We start from the raw sequence: 24,034 nt of genomic DNA, 5'->3' as shown, positions 1-24,034 counted from the left end.
TGCAGTTCCTTAACAGATGTAGGGCGAGGAAGGGCATCAATCGCAGTGACAGTTTGCTGAATCGGACGAATACCATCCCGAGAGAGTTGAAACCCCAAGTATGTGATAGATTCCTGAAAAAATTTTGATTTCTGAAGATTACACTTAAGACCGGCAGTCTGTAAGACATGAAAAAGTGTGCGGAGATTTTGAAGATGTTCTTCAGTGGTGGAGCCAGTGACAACAATGTCGTCCATGTAATTGATACACCCAGGGACAGGGAGCAATAATTGTTCCAAGAATCGCTGAAAGAGAGCAGGGGCACTAGCAACCCTGAATGGCAAGCGTTGGTATTGATAGAGGCCGAAAGGCGTGTTAAGGACCAGAAACTGCCGGGAAGCAGCGTCGAGAGGAAGTTGATGATAAGCTTCTGACAGGTCAATTTTAGAAAAATACTGGCCTCCAGCAAGTTTAGTGAACAGTTCTTCAGGACGGGACATAGGGTAAATGTCAATGAGGCATTGAGCATTTACAGTGGCTTTGAAATTGCCACAGAGACGAATATCACGATTTGGCTTAGCAACTACAACGATAGGAGAGGACCACTCACTGGAAGTGACAGGAAGCAAGACCCCTGAAATAGTGAGACAATCCAACTGCCGTTTTACCCGATCACGAAGGGCCACAGGAATGGGCCGAGCCCGAAAAAACTTAGGCCGAGCAGTGGGTTTGAGCGTGATATGAGCTTCAAAGTCATTTGCATGGCCTAACCCAGGAGAAAAAAGGGACGAAAATGTCGTCGACAAGGAATCCAGTTGAGCACAAGGAATGGCATCAGAGACAATATTGACAGAGTCATCTATGGAGAACCCAAAAACGCGAAAGGCATCGAAACCAAAAAGATTTTCTGCATTGCTCTGGTTGACCACAAATATGGGAACAGTGCGAACGACAGATTTGTAAGATACCTCAGCATTAAACTGTCCCAAGAGAGAAATCTTCTGTTTATTGAACGTCCGTAATTGGCGAGTGACAGGGGACAGGAGTGGAGAACCCAACTGAAGATATGTCTGAGAATTAATTATAGCGGCAGCAGAACCGGTATCCACTTGCATGTGAACATCTCGACCAAGGATTTGGACAGTGAGGAATAACTTCCCTCAAAGGGAAGAACTGCAATTGACAGACAACACAGAATCAGAATCAGCGTCATGTTCATGAACATCATCTATGCGGTCGGATTTGCAAACGGAAGACACATGACCTTTCTTTTTGCAATTGTGACACACAGCCCAACGTTGGGGACAATCCTTGCATGAATGTTTCGTAAAACACCGCGGACATGAAGGAAGTTGCCGGGGGTTTTGCTGCAGTTTCTTAGCGGGTTGTTTACGGCTAGACCGAGGCTGCGCGTGGGTGTGCACTGCGGCCACGTCGGCCGGCGGGGACGCGCCGCACGCGTCGTCAACAGCGCACAGAGGTTGTATTTCCCCGACATCACCCCACGCCTCTATTTGCGCCCCAGCAGCGCGAGAAATTTCAAAAGACTGCACAATGGAGAGAACTTCATCTAGAGTCGGATTCGCTAACTGAAGGGCACGTTGCCGAACTTCTTTGTCAGGCGCCGACCGGATAATAGCATCCTGTACCATGGAATCGGCATAGGATTCTTTGTGAACGTCAGTAACAAATTGACACTTTCGACTGAGGCCGTGAAGTTCAGCAGCCCAAGCGCGATAGGATTGATTTGGTTGTTTTTGACAACGATAAAAGGCAACACGAGAGGTTACCACATGCATTTGCTTTTGAAAATAGACAGTCAGAAGTGAGCACATTTCAGCAAAGGACAAAGACGCAGGTTCCTTCAAAGGAGCCAATTGCGACAACAACCGATACATTTGAGGTGAAATCCAGGAAAGGAACAGAGACTTACATGGTTGTTCGCCCGTGACATGAAATGCCAAGAAGTGCTGTCGAAGACGGTTTTCATAATCAGACCAGTCTTCCGCCGTCTCGTCGTAAGGAGCTAAAGGAGGTACAGCCAACGACGAGAAACACCCCGCATTTGACGCCGCGACGAAATCGCAAATCGCCGCTGTTAGAAGCGTTTGCTGTTCAAGGAAATTTTGCAATAGTTGCTCGACAGTAGCCTTGGAACCCTGTGAGTCAACGGTGAAAAGGAAAAATCCCATCCTCGTCGCCAATTGTTAGAACTTCAAGTTTAACACATATATTTCAGAACGACACAACACATATAAGTCACAGAGTAAGTTGACAAGTAAGACATGTGTACACGTTAGCATTCAAATGAGCACTGAGTCCCAGTCTAGCGGACACTGCTCGGCTGTCCGCTTAGGTGGCACAGCTGCTGCATGGCTGGCAGACAGCGCCGCAGGTAGAGGACACGCGTAATTGCGCGGCGGCACTTTGAATGATCGGCGAGTCAGAACAGTTATCAAACCAGGAGCAATTGACAGGTGGACGGTAGATTCCTCCAGTGGGTATTCTGTAATGGTAGCATACAATGATTCTCAAGTGTCTGCATTGAGCTGAGTGGTTTGGTTGTCCTTACGCACATATGTTTAGTCATGAGTTGTGGCTGCTCATGGCAGTTTCTGACTCAGAGCTCTCCTCGTCCAATTTTGATGATCCTGATAGTTGCTGGCCTATAGATTTCTTTTGTAAGGCAAAGTACCTTTTTGCATGTGACTAGAGCCTCACAGTTAAATTGTTGACTAAAACTAGTAGTTGTTATGGGATAAGTATGTCGTATGTCATCAATGGTAGGCAACTGTCCAGAGCAACTGTTGCTGCATGAACTTGTTAGCATAGCTTTTTCAATCTGAAATGCCAGTATTCCACACACATTCCATGACACTTTATATGATGTATGCATGGAGGCCCATTAAAGCAGATTATTATGGCTACAGTCTCATAAAATGACAAATTCAAAGGGCTTTGATATGTTACTGATAATTATTCTCACAACACAGGTTCCTGTCAGCTCAATATAATTTTTGTTTGCAAAGTTCAGCATACTTTCCTTTGAATCTTGGGGCATAATCTTCTTCAAATGGTGATGATAAGCATTTGACATCACAGAAAATTGCAATTCTGAACTGACTTATGCCTGGATAGGTTGGTTGTTAAAGTGGTCCTGACATATTGGCAGCTGTCATCCATGGAAGACTCATCTGCAGTGGAATCACCTTCATTGACAGTAATCTTGGTCAGTTTTCATGATTTCCATGGGCGGGCAAACCTGCTGAAACCTGTATATGGTGACAGAATGACAGAAACTTGTTGGAAAGCAGCCTCAAACAGGATAATGTGATAGACTGCAGTCATCTCCAATTGTCTGGAGTGGCCCTGCTGTTTGATGTCTTGCTATGTAATAGTCATTTAATACCCTTCTTCTTTCTTTACAGTAGCATACAGCATGCCTACACTGGCCACAGGGGAAACATACCAGTGTGTTGTTCTCCATTCTTGAAATGTCCATTTTTCTGAGCAGCAACCGAACTGTCAATAATGCCAGCAGTATCTATGTTGTCTGTAGGTTGCAGTGTAAATCTGGGATTTTATAATCCGTTCCACAATACTAGTCTGCTTAGTAGCGAATCTTGGAGCTATATTGGGGACTTGGTTGATGTTTTGAAAGACGAAGATCTTTAAGAAGAAGTTTAAAATCCAATACGTTTCACACTGAAAAGAAAACCAGTACTAGCTACCGGGAGCAGTTGTGTTACTGATGTGGCAAATAAGGAGATTTCAAGTGGAAATGTTTCCAGTCAGATTAATGGACATGAAGTGGAAATCACCAAGGAGGCACTCAAGGTGCATGGTATCATGGACAAAACAATCACTCTAGAGCTAAAAACTGGCCATGTGGCCAAGGAGAGCACTATGGTCCAAAAGGTAGTTAGTATCAAGGAGGCCGAGGTTACCAACATAATGGGATCCTCATGAACAGCTTTGTGACAGAGGTACAACATACAATGGTGTACAGTAGTGTATATGCTTGACATTATTGCACTCTGGGCGCGATATAGAATGATACAAAAACAGAAATAACAAACTTCAAAATGCCCACGATCACTTTAATACAGCATTTATTCAGACTACTAGTTTCAGCAAACTATGTTGCCATCTTCAGATCTATAGAGCATAGACTGAGTACATAACAACATTGGATGCAAGATATCTACACACTGGATGTGAGATATCTACATAACATTTTTAACATAATGTGGATCCATAACGTATCTCATGTACTAACCTTCAAAGAACCTAAGCCAAGTGTTCAATAATTTGTGTCACATACTAATAAGCTGTTAATAATCAAAATTATTTTTCTGATTTTTTTTAACTCTAAAAGAGTGTGTAAATGTAAAAATTGTGAATAGTACAGTTTTGGATGTTAACATAAATAAGAAAAAGAACTCTAATTAAAATAAAAAATGTATTTTATGTTGAAGGTATGGGTAGAAATTCGATTATTTATCTAAAATTACAGAAAAATATAAAACTGTTTCTGTAGACAATATCTCAAAAATTTTTGATAGACGTGACATACCTAGGCTTACTATCAAAAGTACAATCATATGGGGTATCAAGCAAAATTTGTGACTGGACTGAGGATTCTTTGGTGGGCAGGACACAGCATGTTGTCCTGTATGGAGAGTCATCATCAGAAGTAGAAGTAACTTGGGATGTGCCCCAGGGAAGTGTGTTGGGACCCTTGCTGTTAATGTTGTATATTAATGACCTTGTACACAATATTAATAAGAGCCTCATACTTTTAGCAGATAATGCAGTTATCTATAAAAAGTACTGTTTGAAAGAAGCCGCATAAATATTAAATCAAATCCTAATAAGATTGCTTTAAATGTTCAGAAATATCAAATTATACACTTTACAAAAAAAGTACTTGTATCCAATGACTACAATATCAATGAGTCACAGTTGAAATCGTCCAACTCCTACAAGGAAAGCTATATTGAATCTTCAGCTAAGAAATATCAGATTGAACATTAGACGTTTTACAGTATACTGATGGAAGTTAATATGAATTTAGAAACAGTGCAAGATATAAGTCATGATATTGGCTACAGGGACCTGATAGGTGCTCTCTTACATGTTAGTTCAGGAGCACAGCCAGATATAAGTGACAGGGTAAAACTACTTAAGTGGATTGCAAAACTAATGCAATGATATTCAGTATAAGTATGCTTTGCAAGTACTGAAATATTTGTATTTCAAAAAAGTTTGACGTTAATGTATGTGTGAAACGAAAAAACTTATATCTCATATTTTTTGTAGGTGTGGACTGAGCTGCTGATAACATAGATTATAAGTCAGCATCAAGTTATGTGAATGGGATTATTTAGAACTTAACATTTTGGAAATCTATGAAACAAGGAAGTGTTTTGAAATCTTCTGCTTTTGCTGAGTATATAGCTTTGCCAGAAGCCTTCACTGCGATTAAGTTAATCCTAGATGTATTTAACATTCTTTGTGTAAAATCTGAGGGGCCTAACAAAGTATACAAACGCAACTCAAGGGCAATTGATATTGCTAGGTATAGTAATCTTACTACAAATTCAAAGTATATCGAAGTAAAGTACCATTCTGTGAATGAATGTTACTTTAATGGAATTATAGACATTTGTCAAGTAGATTCAGTAAGCTGGCATTTTTACTAAATCTTTGAGCATGGATGAATTTGCAAAATTTCAAGAAATGCTGCATGTAATTACTTAAGCTTCATTATTCTAATTTGATTATTATTATTATTTAATCATGGTATAAAAGCAAGAATACGAGATGGAATATAGTACATAATATTGAGAATGATCAAATGTTGAGAAGGTTCTAGTATGAAGCAGGTTCCAGAATTTTCAAGTATGTGCGCTGCCTGTAGAGTATCTATGAGTAAGTTTGAACAGTTGGCATGTTAGTTCCATGAGAGTATTCCCTGTGTAAAGATCACTGTATTTACCTTATGAATAATAACTTCTTAACAACTTCAAACAAAATGTGAATTACATAAATTCTAAAATGTAAGTGAATTTACATATATGGCTGCCTACAATAATACTCCTCATTGTTTCCATTCTTCCAGTTCAATTAAAAGTAACGAGAGAATGCTCTTTACCTCACAACCAGCTTTCAAGAAGTCTGCAATTTTAGACATGGGCACAAAGTATGCAACATGTGGCTTGCCTGTTGTTGCAGTTCCCCAGTAAATACGGCAGTCTCGCTCCTTAAGTACTGCTATTAATTTGTCTTCACCCAGGATCTCTTGGGTATTTCTCACTATGAGATCACGTTTATTCTCCCATGTCAGAGTTTCATTACCAGCCATTTTGTTATTCTGTTTCTCCAACAACTGGATCTATAAAGGAAAAGAAAGCAACAAAAATATTGTTATTAGCCTGTAAGTATCTTTACTTCTTGCTGAATTCGAGAAGGAACTCAGATGTTACTTGGAATTTCAGAACTCCTATCACATTCATAGTGGTGCAAGCTAAAAGAAAGGTGACTTGTCAATACATAAACTGCCAACTGGTATCCTTTCAAAACACAAGCAACAACATTTCAAATGCGTCGACCAAAATCTGTGTTCCAGCTATATGGCATATCGGTGGATCCGCCAAAGGTAGCATCCATCCATTGTCAGGCAATGTCCTTTTCAAGAGCAGGTTGTAAATATATCATCCTACAATAGATTTCACCAAATACACCTCGTTGTTCATTTCCAGCTATTTATTCTCTCATGCTCACACGAACCTGTATGTCAAAATTTGGACACTGCAGCTGCAAACAAGTTTCCCTGAAATGTTAACCTCTCAACTAAACAATTTTTATGTAAAAGTGTGTACAAAATTCCATTTTCTTATTGTTGAATTTTAAACTTTATTATGATTACAGGTTATTCCAAACAGTAGTTTGACAAATTATTCACTTAAAGGGTAGTTAGGGATTGCATATTAAAACACCAAGTACACTTGTTGCTTTCAAAAAATAACTCCACATAAAATAAAATGCCTTAGGGGAGAATACTTTTTTTGAATCTCTTTCAAAACAGTTCATACTGTTTTAAAAATTACATTAATACACTTTCACACAACATTCGTCTCCACATGTTTGTGGCAATGTGAAAGGCTCTGAAGCACAGTACAACACATAGATCTACACCACAATCTCCACACGTATAGCTCGATTCCTCCAATTTCTCTTCCCGTTCCCATTCCAAACTTGGCTACACATCCTACATATTCTACTTATTCTGGAAGGATTCTCTTCTTTTCAATAGCTGTGATGAACAATGGGAAATGACAGTCAGTTAAATGAATAGGATTGGTGCTTGTGGATAGACAACAAGCTTTCAAAGTCACTTCCATCCTGTGATGTTCAGCTTTCACCATCTAAATTACTGCCGCTCGCAAATCAATATAGTTCCTTGTTCCTCCAGATTTCTTGTACAAGCTGAATGAATTCCAGAGAGGGGACTGATGACCTCGGAAGTTGAGCCCCATAGTGCTCAGACCCATTTTTTGAATTCCAGAGAACCAGTTCAAATTGATAAAAAACCACTTTTTTAGCATTTTCCCCTCTTTTTCTGTGTTCTGGATTGTTTGCTATATGCCGGTCAACTCTATCTGCTCCTTCCATTGTGTCATTATATGATATGTCTGCTGCTGGTTTTAGTAACTGTTCACCTTGTCTATTTACATTTTTCTTTTATGCATTTTGGACAGTGCTCAAGAAAACAGATCATGTTTGTTTTTCCATCTCACTGCTGAAAATTTACCCCTCTGAAAAGCAACAATATCTCTCTTCTTCAGTTTCTTACTGAGAAAGTGTGGTGGCAGATGTTTCCTAGAAGGTTGCATACTGCAATATATGTCAAATTTCTTATTAATAAGGAGATCTGCTAGTTGCGGAGAGGTGTAGCAACTATCAACTGTAAGGCGGTAGCCTTTGTTGAGAGGGTTGATACTATTTGAGATCACCGGTGCAGATCTTTATATTCACCATCAAAAAATTATAGACCATACATAGCCAGACTTGGACTCACACAACATGTAGGCCTTTATTCCAAATTTTGCTGTCTTTAAATAACATAAGACACTCGTCTATGGTGACATCCCTCTCTGTAGCACAAAGAATTTTGAATTTATTATTGAAGTGTTCTAATATGGACCAGATTTTGTTTAGCATGGTTATGAATAGCCAGCAGTGTCATCTCTTGAGTTGTCTGAAAAATGAAGGCATTTCTTTAGTATCAAATATTGTTAGCAGCTAAGTAATTGGTGAAATACTGGAGTTGCAAGAAGTGGAAGTTTAGGACCAACACACCTAGTAGCTTGGTTTCTTTATAATACTTTGTAACAATATTATACTACAGAAGATTCTTAGTTCATCACAGTTTGTGTCCCTCCAATTAGTAATGTTCTTATCTGAAGCTGATCTATTAGTCTCAGTGACTACAATATTCACTAACTCATCATCAATTACTTTAGTTACATATTTGTGTGAAGTCTGAAAGTGTTCCAGTAAAGGAAATTTTGGAGGTGTGGGAGACAGTTCTGCAGTCATGTCTATTTCATGCCATTTTCTGATGCTAGAAGAACTAATACCATTTGAATCACTTTCTTGATCAGCTGTCCTTTCACTGATACTGTCAGTGTCTGAAGTGTCATTTTCTGATCTGCTAAAATGTTATCAAACTCTTCATCACACTCAATAAAAAACCAACCACCTTATATTAGCTTTACACAGCACAAGCAAGTGGCAACTATAATCTCTTCCCCTCTAGTTTTGAGTGCAACTGGCCAATAGAGGGCTTCAAGTAGCTGTGAATCCAAGCGAAGTAGCACTGTTGTGTCCTCTTGTGGCCACATTTGTAACTAACTAGACACAAAGATTTTCTCTCGGGTTTGAATTTCTAAACAGAATACTGTCATGATAGACAAGTGCTCTCAGGCTATTAAGTTTCTGTAAAAATTAAAATCCAGACTATTTTCAGACTTTTAAATTAAGGGGTTACGTGCCTACACAACCTTGCAAGAAGATATCCTCTTCTCCTGCCTTATAGGCAGAGCAGGAAGTTGTGGACCGTAGAGCATTGTTTCTCTGCAGCATACATATTCAAAAACTAGACAACACTAATGCATTTATTTACTTATGGATTTCAGTGTATTTAAAGTATGTTTATTACTGTCCTTGCTGACTATGAATACACTACACTTGTAACCTGCATAAACTATTGTCTGTCAAGTGACACTACTGGAACACAGTCACACACACTGTGAGTACACAGGTTATTACAGCACAGACACCTCAGTTCACTGACATATGACCCAGTAGGCTCAGTTGACAATGTATTTTCACCGGGAAATGCATTTCATCTACACATAAGGTGTTAAGAAAAGCACCTAGACACATGGTTTATTTCCATGTGAATTTAATTTTACTACTAAGATTTAAATCTTGCAGTGTGTGGCAATTTCTGATTTAAAAGGTATACATGAATGCCCTCAGTGCTCATCAGTCAAAGATACCTGTAAGTCATAAGCACTGGTAGTAGATGTCATAATTCGTCCATCATGCTCTGTGTGTCACCTCTCTATATCTTTGATGAAACCAGATCACTGTAATATAGAAAAAAAAAAAAAAGTTTTCACTCAGGAACAATTCATCAGCTTTCTGAGAATACAGTAGCAGCACGTCTCTGAGCTGTTTTGACATTTGCAGTCAGTCTTAATTGACGAAGGCTGAGAATAGTGAAACAGCACTCTAGAATACCTCACATTAGTATTTTGTATGTGGTTTCCAAACTATTCACTTATTTGTTCATGGCATTCAGTAGATCACAAAACAAAGGATAATTTTCAGGAATTTTAGCTTGACACAAAGACATCATAAAAACTCAATCTGTATACTGAATTGTCAATTAGCTATCACTACACTGCTTAATTATATTCATGTTTATACCATACAAATTTAATAGCATAAATTAGTAAGAAGGCTGGTAATTGGAAAAAAGTTGCCATCTTCAGAGTTTTGTTATATAGCTGCTGTTTATCTGTAATTATTTATTGATTATTGTGTTATTTTTCAAAGAAAATATTTTTCATATCCTTAAATACCAAGTCCTCTTTATAGTACATTTTTACTTATGAATGAAAACCACAAAACACTGTAATATTGTAGAATATTACACCACTACTATGTGTGTTTTCATTTATTATGTATACAATATTCTATACGAACTGACAGAACAGTCGATCAATGCACATTTTTAATTGTCATAAAGCTTTATTATAAACACTACTACTTGCCAATATTGGAAATTCCTGGGCACAACAGTAGATAAAATAAAAGAAAGGCAATCACTCACCTGTAGTGGACTGATACTCTACACATCAGTCCACTATAAGTGAATAGTTGCCCGTCCCTTATTTTATGTACTATTACTTGCCATCTACAGTGGTACTTCGATTTTACGTTCTCCGATTTTATGTTTTTCGCCATTCTACACCATAAATTTGTAGTCCCTGTGAAAAACTGATATGGTCAATGTTAAAAATTGCACAATTTTTACATTTCTTCCTATTAAGGTTTACCTCAATTCCAAGTTCTTACTCGGCGTCTTGCTTGAATTCGTCCCACTTTCTTCCTATTGATATTTGATGTTACTAGACAAATTATAAGTGGCTCAAAAGGCAGATGGTTTGCACCATGGGTGCTGACAGAATTAAGAGAATATATTAGATATTTTAGGCCACTGTAGAGAGGGGAGATGTGATAGAGGAAATGTTGATGTAATCCATGATCGGTGTTGCCAACACAACTTGCAGCATTTAGCTTCACTGCACAATTATGATGCAAATACTGCTAGGTCGCAGCGGAAAGACAACACAATTAATGTGATGTATTCAGTACCGAGCCAGTATACAATGAAGGGGCCCAGCCACCACCTTTCCTTGTGCCACTTATAACACCGTCTCACCTTTTTGCATGTATTTATGATGTACTTATTCAGCAATAATATCAATTATCAACCTTTTAAATTCAAACACTGAGTCTTCAAGAATATGCTCAGTCATAATTGAGGAAATGTCACTCTGGCTAATGAACTCTTATTGGCTGGCGACTTGTTAAGTCATCCAACAGCCAGTGCAACCACCACACCACACTACACTAAGACACGTACATTGAGCTCACCTACTGCCCTCAGTGACGGGAATGTAGGTAGGGGTGAAGGCATTTTGTGACGTGCTGAAAATATTCCTTTCGTGCAGATGATGTGCTATGGCAAAGATGTCCTAGAACAAGGGTTTTGCAATAGCACATTGTAAAGACTTTTGTGTTCAGATCTGACATGATACAGTTGCAACAACTACATACACTACTGATGTATATACTTTGCACCATGCACACCACACACTGTAGGTTGTAAAGATTGGCAGCACTGAAGTGAAACTGTAGCACCTAAGCTTTATTTCAAATATATGTTTTGCAGCGTACAGAAATTCACCAAGTTGACTTCTAATAAGCTTGTAATGTCAATTGACATACACATCTGTGATTTTTTTAAGAACTTATGAAATTCATTAGCATAAATTATTGTATAAACATTGTATTTTACATTTAATTTCCTTCACTTAGACAGATTTTATACATAGTATTGGAGAGTACTGCGATTTAATCATATATGCAAGTTACACGTGTTTTTATCCATATTTCGCAGGGGGTTAACATTTTCCTCAATTCCACAATTTCCCAAATTTTTCCTCTCTCTCTCTCTCTCTCTCTCTCTCTCTCTCTCTCTCTCTCTCTCTCTCTCTCTCTCTTTTTTTTAAGCCTGGGCCGCACAAAAATGTAAAAAGGGGTTTCAGTGCAGTTAACAGAAATTTTTGGTTCCTAAATCTAGATAGTCAAATAATTTGTCAAAAGAATGGCTGATGAAATATATTTTTAATTTGCTTTTGAATTGGTAAGATCTTTGTATGCCCTCATCCTCACTAAAGGACGAGTCTGTTTCACCATGGGTTTGAGTGACCAGTCTTCCCTTCTCAACCTACCTCAAACTCACTTGCTTACTCAGTTTCCAAGAAGCTAGTTAACATGTCACTTTTATGTGTGTCATTGGCAGTACTAAACATTTTACCTCCTGGTGCGCAATTATCTCACATAATTTATCAAAGAAAAATAATTTAGAGGTTTTTCCTTTATTTTCCACTGGCTGCTGATTTCCACTGAAATTCCTTTGTATTAAACTTTCAGCTATTCCAGCGATGAAACTGTTGAATATATTTGATGTTTCATTTGGTTCGATATTGTGAACAATGTTATAACTTCAAGTTGAACAAATATATTTCAAGGAAGACGCAATACATGAAAGTCACAGATCAAGTAAACAGAGTAAGACGTGTGTACACTTTAACAGTCAAATCATAATTGAGTCCGAGTCTAGCGGCCACTTACTGGCTGGCCGCTTAGGTTGCGCTGCTGCTGCATGGCTGCCAGATAGTGCCGCATGTAGAGGACGCACGTAACTGTGCAACGGCACTTTGAAAGATCGGCGAGTCACAACACTTTTCCTCCTTTGAAGTTTTTGCACAGGTCTTGATGGAGGTGGCCTGTAGATTGCTAACGTCCATAGGTGTTGTTTGACTGGCCGTAAAGTCTCGAGGAGGAGGCTTCCCGTACGGACGGAAGTGTCCCCGATGATAACAGGTCGAGATGACAGGAGACGTGGGGGTCGAATCTGCTGGGGCCCCGTGCACCAATCTGCCCATTGCAGCAAGTCCGGTTGTTATAACAGGAGACATGGGCGATGTGGCTGCATCCGTAGGAGAAGGAGGCGAGTAGAGTTGCTCCGACAGATGATGGTCATCTGGTTCCTGCACGGGCACATCTCCTGGTGGCGTCAGTTCTTGTGCTGGCACCGATATTATAGTGTGAGGACTGCGTTGCGAGTAATGTGAGATTCCAGTATCCCGAGCGTCAGGTAGAGCCGAAGGTGGCGTAGCGGCATCCGGAACAGGCGTTGCCGGCACACGAGGCTGAAGCTGGTCCAAATGACGCACTGCAACATCCGTGTCCGTCTGGATTTCATACAGGCATCGGCCACGGTGTTGTAAGATGCGGACAGGACACCATTTTGGCCGCCTGCCATATCCCCACACCCATACAAGGTTGTTGGCAGTGAACCGGCCAAGCAAAGGCACCCGCGACCATGAGGTGGAAGGCCGCAGAAGATGAAGTAGCATGTGGGGCTGTCGGCCATGTAAGAGCTCAGCCGGGCTGTGGTTGCCCATGGGGGTGAAACAGTAAGAAGCCAGAAATTGGAGAAGCGCATCATCAGCAGCAGAAGAAGTCAGGAGTTTCCTCATCTGAGCCTTAAATGTGCGGACCAGTCGTTCAGCCTCACCGTTTGTGGATGGAACAGAGGGGCCGTGACATGCACGATGCCGTGACGGGCACAAAAATCCGCAAAATCGGAAGAGGCAAATTGCAGACCATTATCAGTAACAAGAGTAGAGGGAAGGCCTTCCAAAGAGAAAATGCAAGCTAGAGCATTGGTGGTTGCCACGGTGATAGGCAATGTGCAACGGACAATGAAAGAAAAGTTAGAGTAGGCGTCAATAACGAGAAGCCAATAAGTACCTAAAAAGGTCCCGCGAAGTCAGCATGAATACACTCCCAGGGCTTCTCAGGCGAAGGCCACGGTGTCAAAGATGGCTTCGGGGCGGCGGCCTATGACGCACAAGGGCCACAGGCAGCGACTATGTGTACGATTTCAGAGTCGATGCTGGGCCAGTACACATGACGGCGTGCCAGAGATTGTGTGCGAGAGACACCCCAGTGCCCTTGGTGAAGGAGGCGCAAGACCGAAGCATGCAAAGACACAGGTACCACAACACGTGGTGAAGCATTTTCGGTGGAAAAGAGGATAACACCATCCCTAGCCGTGAGGCAGTAATGCAAAGCTTAGTAGTTTCGCAACAGATCAGAAGTCTTAATGGACGGACGATCAGGCCAACACTTCTGAATACAGCGTAATACCTGGGAGAGGGTAGGGTTAGAACCTGTAGCAGCCGCCAGCCGGTCCCCGGTGATGGGGAACCTGTCCACAACCCGCTGCTCGGCAACATCCAGGTGGAAACACAAAAGTTCGTGCCTATTGAATGCCAGATCAGGACCCATGGGAAGGTGAGACAGTGCATCAGCACTCGCATGTTGAGCTGTCGGCCAGAAATGAATCTCATAATTGAAACGAGATAAGTAAAGAGCCCAAAGCTGGAGGCGGTGTGCAGCCTTGTTGGGAAGTGACGTTGATGAATTAAAAAATGAAACAAGTGGTTTGCGATCTGTAACAAGATGAAATTTGGATCCATAGAGAAAAACACCAAACTTCTGAAGAGCATAAATAATGGCCAAAGCGTCTTTTTCAATTTGAGAATATTTTCGTTGGGCGTCCGCGAGCGTTTTGGAGGCATAAGCAATGGGTTGTTCAGAACTGTCAGAAAAACGGTGCACAAGGACTGTACTGACCCCGTATTGAGAGGCGCCCGTGGCAAGAACAAGATGTTGGCCAGGTCAATAAGTAGCCAGGCACGGGGCCTGTTTCAGCACAGTCTTCAATTTCTGGAAAGCCGCATCGCATGACGTGGACCAGTGAAAAGGCACGTTTTTATGCAGCAGGTAATGCAACGGCTGAGCCACCGAAGCAGCAGACGGTAAAAAACTTGTGATAGTATGCTATTTTCCCCAAGAAGGTCTACAGTTCCTTACAGATGTAGGGTGAGGAAGGGCATTGATCAAAGCGACAGTTTGCTGAATCGGACAAATACCATCCCGAGAGAGTTGAAACCCTAAGTACATTATAGATGCCTGAAAAAATTTTGATTTCTGAAGATTACATTTAAGACCAGCAGTCTGTAAGACATGAAAAAGTGTGCGGAGATTTTGAAGATGTTTGTCAGTGGTGGAGCCAGTGACAACAATGTCGTCCTGGTAATTTATACACCCAGGGACAGTGAGCAATAATTGTTCCAAGAATCGCTGAAAGAGAGCAGGGGCGCTGGCAACCCCGAATGGCAATCGTTGCTATTGATAGAGGCCGAAAGGCATGTTAAGGACCAGAAACTGCCGGGAAGCAGTGTCGAGAGAAAGTTGATGATAAGCTTCTGACAGGTCAAGTTTAGAAAAATACTGGCCTCCAGCAAGTTTAGTGAACAATTCTTTAGGTCGAGGCATAGGGTAAGTGTCGATAAGGCATTGAGCATTTACAGTGGCTTTGAAATCACCACAGAGATGAATATCACCATTTGGCTTAGCAACGACAAAGACAGGAGAGGATCAGTCACTGGAAGTGACAGGAAGCAAGACCCCTGAAGCAGTGGGGTGATCCAGCTCCCGTTTGACCTGATCACGAAGAGCCACAGGAATGGGCCGAGCCCGAAAAAACTTAGGCCGAGCAGTGGGTTTGAGTGTGATATGAGCTTCAAAGTCGTTTGCACGGCCTTGTCGTCGACAAGGAGTCCAATTGAGCACAAGGAATAGCATCAGAGGCGATACTGACAGAGTCATCTATGGAGAACCCAAAAACGCGAAAGGCATCAAAACCAAAAAGATTCTCCGCGTTACTATGGTCGACCACAAATATGGGAACAGTGCAAACGACAGATTTGTAAGATACCTCAGCATCAAATTGTCCCAAGAGAGAAATCTTCTGTTTATTGTAAGTCCGTAATTGCCTAGTGACAGGTGACAGGATTGGAGAACCCAACTGAAGATACGTCTGAGAACTGATGATAGTGGCAGCAGAACCAGTATCCACCTGCATGCGAACATCTCGACCAAGTATTTGGACAGTGAGGAACAACTTCCCTGAAAGGGAAGAAGTACAATTGACAGACAACACAGAATCAGAATCAGCATCATGTTCATGAACATCATGTATGCGGTCGGATTTGCAAATGGATGACACATGACCCCCCCCCCCCCCCTTTTTTTTTTTTTTTTTTTTTTTTATTTGTGACACATGGCCCAACGTTGTGGACAATCTTCTTGTGAATGTTTCGTAAAACACTGCGTACATGAAGGAAGTTGATGTGGGTTTTGCTGCAGTTTCTAAGAGGTTTGTTTACGGTTAGGCCGAGGCTGCGCTTGGGAGTGTACTGTGGCCACGTCGGCCGGCGGGGACACGTCACATGCTTCGTCAACATCGCACAGAGGTTGTATTTCCCCAACGTTGCCCCATGCCTCTAATTGCGCTCCAGCGGCGCGAGAAATTTCAAAAGACTGAGCGATGGATAGGACTTCATCTAGAGTCTGATTGCCAACTGAAGGGCACATTCCCTACCTTCTTTGTCGGGCGCCAATCGGATAATAGCATCCCGTACCATGGAAACGGCATAGGATTCTTTGTGAACTTCAGTAACAAATTGACACTTTCTACTGAGGCCATGAAGTTCAGCACCCAAAGTGCGATAGGATTGATTCGGTTGTTTTTGACAACGATAAAAGGCAACACAAGAGGCTACCACATGTGTTTCCTTTTGAAAATAGACGGACAGAAGTGAGCACATTTCAGCAAAGGACAAAGACGCAGGATCTTTCAAAGGAGCCAATTACGACAACAACAGCTACATTTGAGGTGAAATCCATGAAAGGAACAGACTTACATGTTTGTTCGTCCGCAACATGAAATGCCAAGAAGTGCTGTCAAAGACGTTTTTCGTAATCAGACCAGTCTTCCGCCGTCTCGTCGTAAGGAGGAAGAGGAGGTAGAGACAACGACGAGAGACGCCCCGCATTTGATACCGCAACGAAATCACGAATCGCATTCGTGAGAAGCGTTTGCTGTTCTGTGAGACCTTGCAATAGTTGCTCTAAAGCAGCCATGGAAACATGTGGGTCAATGATGGAAAACAAAAATCCCATCCTCGTCGCCAATTGTTATAACTTCAAGTCGAACAGATACATTTCAAGGAAGACGCAATACATAAAAGTCACAGATCAAGTAAACAGAGTAAGACGTGAGTACAATTTAACAGTCAAATCATAACTGAGTCCGAGTCTAGCGGCCACTGGCTGGCTGGCCGCTTAGGTGGCGCTGCTGCTGCATGGCTGGCAGACAGCGCCGCATGTAGAGGATGCGCGTAACTGCGCGGCGGCACTTTGAAAGATTGGCGAGTCACAACAAACAAGACAATATTCTCACGCCTTTATTTATTTTTGGTCATTTTATTTTTTATGATGTCCCCACAGTTTTTATATAGGGACTCTGAAAGTAAGTTACACATGGCATCTCACGCTAAGAACATTGTGCACAAGAGAGGCACACTGTCATAAAACAGTTTTCTGTGGACACAGTTCTGCTGCAGTACAAGTAACAGGTATATCTCAGTGTGCTATCTTAATACGTGGCAACAGGAAACATACACCAAAGTTTACATACACAGGACAGTGTGAGTCTCATGGGCAAGTCTAGACTGCACACAGATTCACCGGGAATTTCTGGCAGTGTACAGACCAAATGCCATGTCATATCCAACCATAGTGAAACGGTGCAAACAATTTGACAAAGACAGCACAATGTAGGTGATTATCTTCATGGCAAGCTGAAAGAACATCTGCGAGGGAAAAAGATTTACCACAGATAAGGCTGTTCATAGAATGGTTCTCAAATGGCTTTGCATCCAAGGAATGGATTGCTATCATCGAGAAACTGAACTCTTGGTAGAATGTTCTGATTGCTGTTTAAAAGTACTTGGTGAGTATGTTTGAAAATAGTGTGGTGTATTTGTGTCACTTTGAAGCGCAGAGTGGCATTCAAGGACAGTTACTTGGTCTGATATAATAAGTAACTTACTTTCTGTAGTTCCCTTGAACTTTATTAACACAATTTTTATTTATACATTATTGTGGATTCTTTTAGCTTGTTTAATGACTATTATAAAAGTCTTGTAAATTTTTTATAGTCTGTGGGCATATTTACTGTGATCTTTTCCTTGCAGATTTGGTGCAGTGCTCTCTCTCTCTCTCTCTCTCTCTCTCTTTTTTTTCCTTCAAAAAGTTCTAATTTCTGCTTGTGTGTGTGTGTGTGTGTGTGTGTGTGTGTGTGTGTGTGTGTGTGTGTGCGCGCGCGCGCGCACACGAGTGTATACCTGTCCTTTTTTTCCCCCCTAAGATAAATCTTTCCGCTCCCGGGATTGGAATGACTCCTTACCCTCTCCCTTAAAACCCACATCCTTTCTTCTTCCCTTCTCCTTCCCTCTTTCCCGATGACGCAACCACTGGTTGTGAAAGTTTGAATTTTGTGTGTGTGTTTGTGCTTGTTTGTGTGTCTATCGACATGCCAACGCTTTCGTTTGGTAAGTTACATCATCTTTGTTTTTAGAAAACGCAAAAGACTGAAACAAAATGTGACATTCAATTTGTAATTTTGATTTATAGAGGCTTGTAATTATTTTTAATCAATTCCTTGCAAAATTTTCATGATTAATTATAAATTAAAACAAGCATTTGAAAAAACAAAAAGAAAACAAAAGTAGCATAGATGGGTCTCTAACCAGGGTTACCTGGATGAGAGTCTCGCTCACTCATTACTCAGCTACTCGCTAACTTGCCACAATAGTGAAACTTTTCTGTATATAAAGAGCTGCCCAAAATTTAATAGCCAATATTTCAAAAACGAGGCCGCACTGGCACCTACAATTTTAGGGTGTGATAGGTGCCTACCCACACTATAAGCAGGTGAAGTGGGAGCTAATAACTCGATGCACCTCCCAGAAGGTCCCCTCATCAAGAGTAATGGTGTAACTTCTTACACTGCTCTACATTCATTTTGGAACACGCAAGGCAATGCTGATTCTCAGACTCGTCTCAGAAGATAAGTTAGGGAAATGCAAACTGTATTTATAACACTACAGATTTGGAGAAAGCTTTTGACAATGTTACCTGAAATACAATCTTTAAATTTCTGAAGTTAGCAGAGATAAAACTACAGGGATGGAAAGGTTACTTACATCTTGTGCACAAATGTCATGGCAGTTTTAAGAGTTGAACAACATGAAAGGGAAGCAGTGGTTGAGAAAGGAGTGAGGCAGGATTGGATTCTATCCTTGATGTTATTCAATCTGTACAGTGAGCAAGCACTAACGGAAAACAAATAAAAATGTAGAGTTCAAGGAGAATAAATAAAAACTTTGAGAAAGAAACTTCCTGGCAGATTAAAACTGTGTGCCCGACCGAGACTCGAACTCGGGACCTTTGCCTTTCGCGGGCAAGTGCTGTACCAACTGAGCTACCGAAGCACGACTCACGCCCGGTACTCACAGCTTTACTTCTGCCAGTACCTCGCCTCCTACCTACCAAACTATACAGAAGCTCTCCTGCGAACCTTGCAGAACTAGGTAGAGCACTTGCCCGCGAAAGGCAAAGGTCCCGAGTTCGAGTCTCGGTCGGGCACACAGTTTTAATCTGCCAGGAAGTTTCATATCAGTGCACACTTCGCTGCAGAGTGAAAATCTCATTCTGGAAACATCCCCTAGGCTGTGGCTAAGCCATGTCTCCGCAATATCCTTTCTTTCAGGAGTGCTAGTTCTGCAAGGTTCGCAGGAGAGCTTCTGTAAAGTTTGGTAGGTAGGAGGCGAGGTACTGGCAGAAGTAAAGCTGTGAGTACCGGGCGTGAGTCGTGCTTCGGTAGCTCAGTTGGTAGAGCACTTGCCAGCGAAAGGCAAAGGTCCCGAGTTCGAGTCTCGGTCGGGCACACAGTTTTAATCTGCCAGGAAGTTTCATATCAGCGCACACTCCGCTGCAGAGTGAAAATCTCATTCTGGAAAAACTTTGAGGTTTGCTGATGACTTAATTCTCTCAGAAAGAGCACAGGAGTTGGAAGAGCAGTTGAATGGAATGGACAGTGTCTTGAAAGGAGGGTATAAGATGAACATCAACAAAAGCAAAATGAGGACAATAGAATGTAGTCGAATTAAGTCGGATGATGCTGCGGGAATTAGATTAGGAAATGAGACACTTAAAGTAGTAAATGAGTTTTGCTATTTGGGGAGCAAAATAACTGATGAAGGTCAAAGTAGAGAGGATATAAAATGTAGACTGTCAATGGCAAGGAAAGCGTTTCTGAAGAAGAGAAATCTGTTAACATTGAGTATAGATTTAAGTTTCAGGAAGTCTTTAATGAAAGTATTTGTATTGAGTGTAGCCGTGTATGGAAGTGAAACATGGACGATAAATAGTTTGGACAAGAAGAGAATAGAAGCTTTCGAAATGTGGTGGGCGCGGACCACATGAGAAGCGCCTGCAGCTGTTGGTGGAGGGGGAAGGCCATAGGCATAAATACTGGACCAGGTCCACTCGAGGAGCAGTCTCAGGTCACACCTGATGAAGGTCACGAGCTACGTGACCGAAATATCGTGCAAGTACGACGCTGATATCTGGCAGAACACCCAACAACCCAAGATGTCAAGTAATATATATGATTATAAACTAATACAAATGGCTTCACCAAGGTGACAATGCCTTTGAAGTCTGAGGATAAACTGTTGGATGAGAAATATATAAATAAAATGTGAAAAAGATAAACGTTTTCAAGTTTAAGAACCAAACACACAAACAAAACAACGGCTGAAGCAGCAAGCTGCAGCAGACATTCTACAACAGCTTGCTACTAATTGCTTACCAGAACTTGATGTTACTTGGTGACAGCAGGATACCCCTGTACAAGAATCAAATGTCTCAAGCATTTTTGGCTGAAGGATTTGGGTCAGGGTCAACAAAATGCCTTTTCTGGGCAGGCAAGGCTACTTACACCTGTTAACAGTAAGCACCACAATGGTCTTCTCCTAATCAGAAGTAAGGAAAGCCATTCTGTACACTTTGTGTAACTTGGGAACAATCATCAAGAAGTGAGAGATGGTTTCTGAGAGCAACAGAACACTCAAGAGACAGTTAGCTGCTTAGTTTTCCCCTTTCAAAGGATGATGATGACGGTGGTGGTGGCGACGACGACAGTGATGATGAATGTGGGGCACTCAACAGCACAGTCATCAGTGTCCTTACTATGTGTCAGCATGCCAATCTCGTGGCGATGGTGTTAGGGGACACACACCTTACAAAAACAATACTTATCATTTATGACTCAGAACCTTCATTGGTTCCTTTCAGACAATGACACAAGTGATGGAAACATCTTGAATTTGTGTCTCACCAAACAAATGATTTGTAAACTTGTGTCCAACATAAAATGAAACTCTCTTGTCTGCAGCCAGGTGCATCTGTAACCATGGTGAAATGTGTCTTAAGTTGTGGTATACAGTAATTAAATGTAGGGCTCCTCTCAGAACAAGACAGAAATAAACTGTGCATTAAATTTTGCCTTATGGATGACAGGGAAGAGAAGAACATACATAACAATTTCTGGGACTGCCAAAAACCTTAATTAGTCAATTGATTAAATATGTAAATGAACAATTTCTGATATATGAGAACATCAGTTTTTCAGAAATTACATGCTGAGGTTAAAAGAAATCTCAGATTTAATGAAAGTTACATGGTGGATCCCCTTCGATTTTATATGGTTTATGTGTAAGCATACAATATGAATCAAAATACTCTGAGACTTGTCCATTAGCTAAATTTCTAAATTTACTTTGCTGCTTTAGTTTTTCTGGCTAAAACACACACACACACACACACACACACACCATAATAAAGTTAATATACTAGATCACCACTTTGTATGTCACATTTATGCATGATAAACATACCTGAGACAGGTCATAACTGTAACTGATAAAATATTTTCTAAAATAGTTATACTACCAAGCACAGGTTGCTACAACAACGACCAACAGGAAACTGTTATATGGGCGTCAATGGTATAAGCACCATTGTTTGACATCTGTTATTTCTAACCTGTTGAAGATGTCCAATGTAAGGCAAGCTTACGTCACACCAGTCTTTACTTGGAAAAAGTTTCCTTTCCGCTGAAGTGTAGCTTTTAATGTGATTGTACCAACGAGTTACATGTTCTAAATTATGTGGGAGTGAGGATACACGTTCGAAAATTTGAAGATCAGCCTGAGTCGGTGAATAGCCGCATATATAGCTGTACAGAGACAGATGCGAGTCAAGCAATCTTAAAGCATCATCCATCACCAAAATCTACCATGCCCGTCACCAACACTGGAAGAGACAAAAATGAAGCACAGTTTAGTTTAATACCCTACACTGACAAGTGCTTTATACAGCATGCTACACGATATAAATGTTATACACATACATTGAAAACGTTCTAAATGGGTGTCCGTTAAAAGCTAATAGTATCTATGAGGTAGACGGAGGTAGCTTCAACTAATTTATCTACTGAATTTAGATTAAAAGCTGCGGTAACTCATATGATCCACTGGCAACGCAGCCCTTGTAACAGATGTTTTGTACAGGTTACTCTTCAAGGGTAGCTTTCTAACGAAGTTACAGTTTCTGCACATAGTACTCAATCAATACAAAAGTAATTTCGATGCATTATTCATTTTCATTTACCTTACCACTTTTTATGTTTCCCTTTCGGAAACTAATACACGTGCTTCCTCCAACAGTATGCGAATCTGTTTTGTTTCCAAGAACGGTGTGACGGAAGGTGGTAACACTGTGAGGCCTGGTGTTTACTTCATTTGCATGTTGTGGGTCTTGTGGGATACGTGAGTCTTGTAAACTGAGTAAGCAGTTCTGAAGAAGCGGCGGTAGTGTGGTTTTAAGTGAGCAAGTATGTTATATCCCGTAATTCTGACTTCTGTACAAATACCATACGATAAGTTACTTTACACTTTTTTTGTGATACCATGACGTTTTACGAGAAATGTTGTAATTGATCTTTCACTAGACTCCGTTCAGATTCTGCAGAGGGGCGCTTTACCTGTTTTTCGGAATTCATTGATACCATCAGTTATGCATTTAGAGCAACAGGTAACGCGAAAAGCTATAAGCTTGAATGGCTAAGAGCGGAGTTGATGTGAGAGTCCAAAGTGCGACGGTTACTGAAGCGCTTGATTAGATAGCATTGACTTTTAGACCCTGTAAATTTGCAGAGAATTCAGTGCGCAGTATTCCTCGTACAGCTTACTTTCGGTATTAGGTCGTACATAAGTATTCGTGTTAATTCATAAATCGAGACGCAATCTCGGTTTTATTAGGGAATGTAAATTGGGGTATGTGACGTTTTGTGATTGTTCCCAATCATTTACAATTGTCCCAATTTCAGTAATTCCTTACGAATAATGCTGCTCCAACATTTCACCTTACAGTCTAATAATTTAGATAACATGTTCTTCTTATCTCTAATATACTGTCACAGTTTTTCACAATACTGTAGTGCTTTGTAGCCCACGAACAATGTATCTTGCCCTTTTCTTCTCTAATACTTGTGATTTTACAAGGAAGAATATGTCTAGTGATTCCCATATGATGATGACATATTTAAATTTCCCCACCGCTACTTGCAGTTAGTCTTTGTGATTTCACCTCACGTTGTACTTGTTTGTAATGTGATTATCTGGCTTCCGGAAGATTGTTAAATGTATTAGTTGGGTTGTTTTAAAGACAAGGGTGGGCGTGCAGGGCATTTTAATAGAATTACTCCTCTTCAAAGGATTATCTTTTACTCTGATTTGCCATTGTTTGTTAATCTGTATGACAGTGAAAAACAAATCTCTCTTTTTCCAGGTAGTCACCAGCGATGGGCTCACTCCTCTATAGTTTGGTTTCAAAAATTAAAGCCTCACCAGTTTCACATTTACTTCTTGTCATAACATTTCTGGTATCGGGGCTGGTAGTTAATTTGGCTCAGTTGATACTGTATTTTGGAGTCCGCCCTTTCAGCAAATATTATTTTCGCAAACTGAACTATTATGTGGCATATTCACTTTATTGCCGTAAGTATTCAGCATTTTATCTTTTTTTACCACAGCATTGTTGTTAACTTAAACTATAGTAAGTCAAACTTTGCCATAAGATG

General features: G+C 40.8%; 2 protein-coding genes across 7 annotated transcripts in view; one reads left to right on the top strand and one right to left on the bottom strand.

Annotated features, from left to right (window-relative positions):
- The window catches only part of LOC126101145 (tyrosine--tRNA ligase, cytoplasmic), a 113,508-nt gene extending 90,809 nt beyond the window's left edge, over nucleotides 1-22,699 (bottom strand). The window contains exons 1-3 of one of the 5 annotated variants that reach the window (XM_049911834.1): nucleotides 22,569-22,681; nucleotides 21,937-22,206; nucleotides 6,137-6,376 (exon numbers count right to left, since the gene is read on the bottom strand). In XM_049911834.1, the coding sequence (XP_049767791.1) occupies nucleotides 6,137-6,376; nucleotides 21,937-22,176 (480 nt within the window). In that variant the 5' untranslated portion in view covers nucleotides 22,177-22,206; nucleotides 22,569-22,681. Of the gene's footprint in view, nucleotides 1-6,136; nucleotides 6,377-21,936; nucleotides 22,207-22,303; nucleotides 22,441-22,563 lie in introns of those variants that run through there. The other 4 variants (XM_049911836.1, XM_049911833.1, XM_049911837.1 and 1 more) reach the window with 4 other exon arrangements.
- LOC126101149 (1-acyl-sn-glycerol-3-phosphate acyltransferase gamma-like) overlaps nucleotides 22,655-24,034 on the top strand; it is a 71,040-nt gene continuing 69,660 nt past the window's right edge. The window contains exons 1-2 of one of the 2 annotated variants that reach the window (XM_049911841.1): nucleotides 22,655-22,786; nucleotides 23,743-23,951. In XM_049911841.1, coding sequence (XP_049767798.1) covers nucleotides 23,756-23,951 — 196 coding nt within the window. In that variant the 5' untranslated portion in view covers nucleotides 22,655-22,786; nucleotides 23,743-23,755. Of the gene's footprint in view, nucleotides 22,787-23,075; nucleotides 23,229-23,742; nucleotides 23,952-24,034 lie in introns of those variants that run through there. The other variant, XM_049911842.1, reaches the window with a different exon arrangement.

This window comes from Schistocerca cancellata, chromosome 9, assembly GCF_023864275.1.
Source record: "Schistocerca cancellata isolate TAMUIC-IGC-003103 chromosome 9, iqSchCanc2.1, whole genome shotgun sequence".
In the NCBI taxonomy this organism is placed as follows: Eukaryota; Metazoa; Arthropoda; class Insecta; order Orthoptera; family Acrididae; genus Schistocerca; species Schistocerca cancellata.
This window is presented reverse-complemented; position numbering and strand designations above follow the sequence as displayed.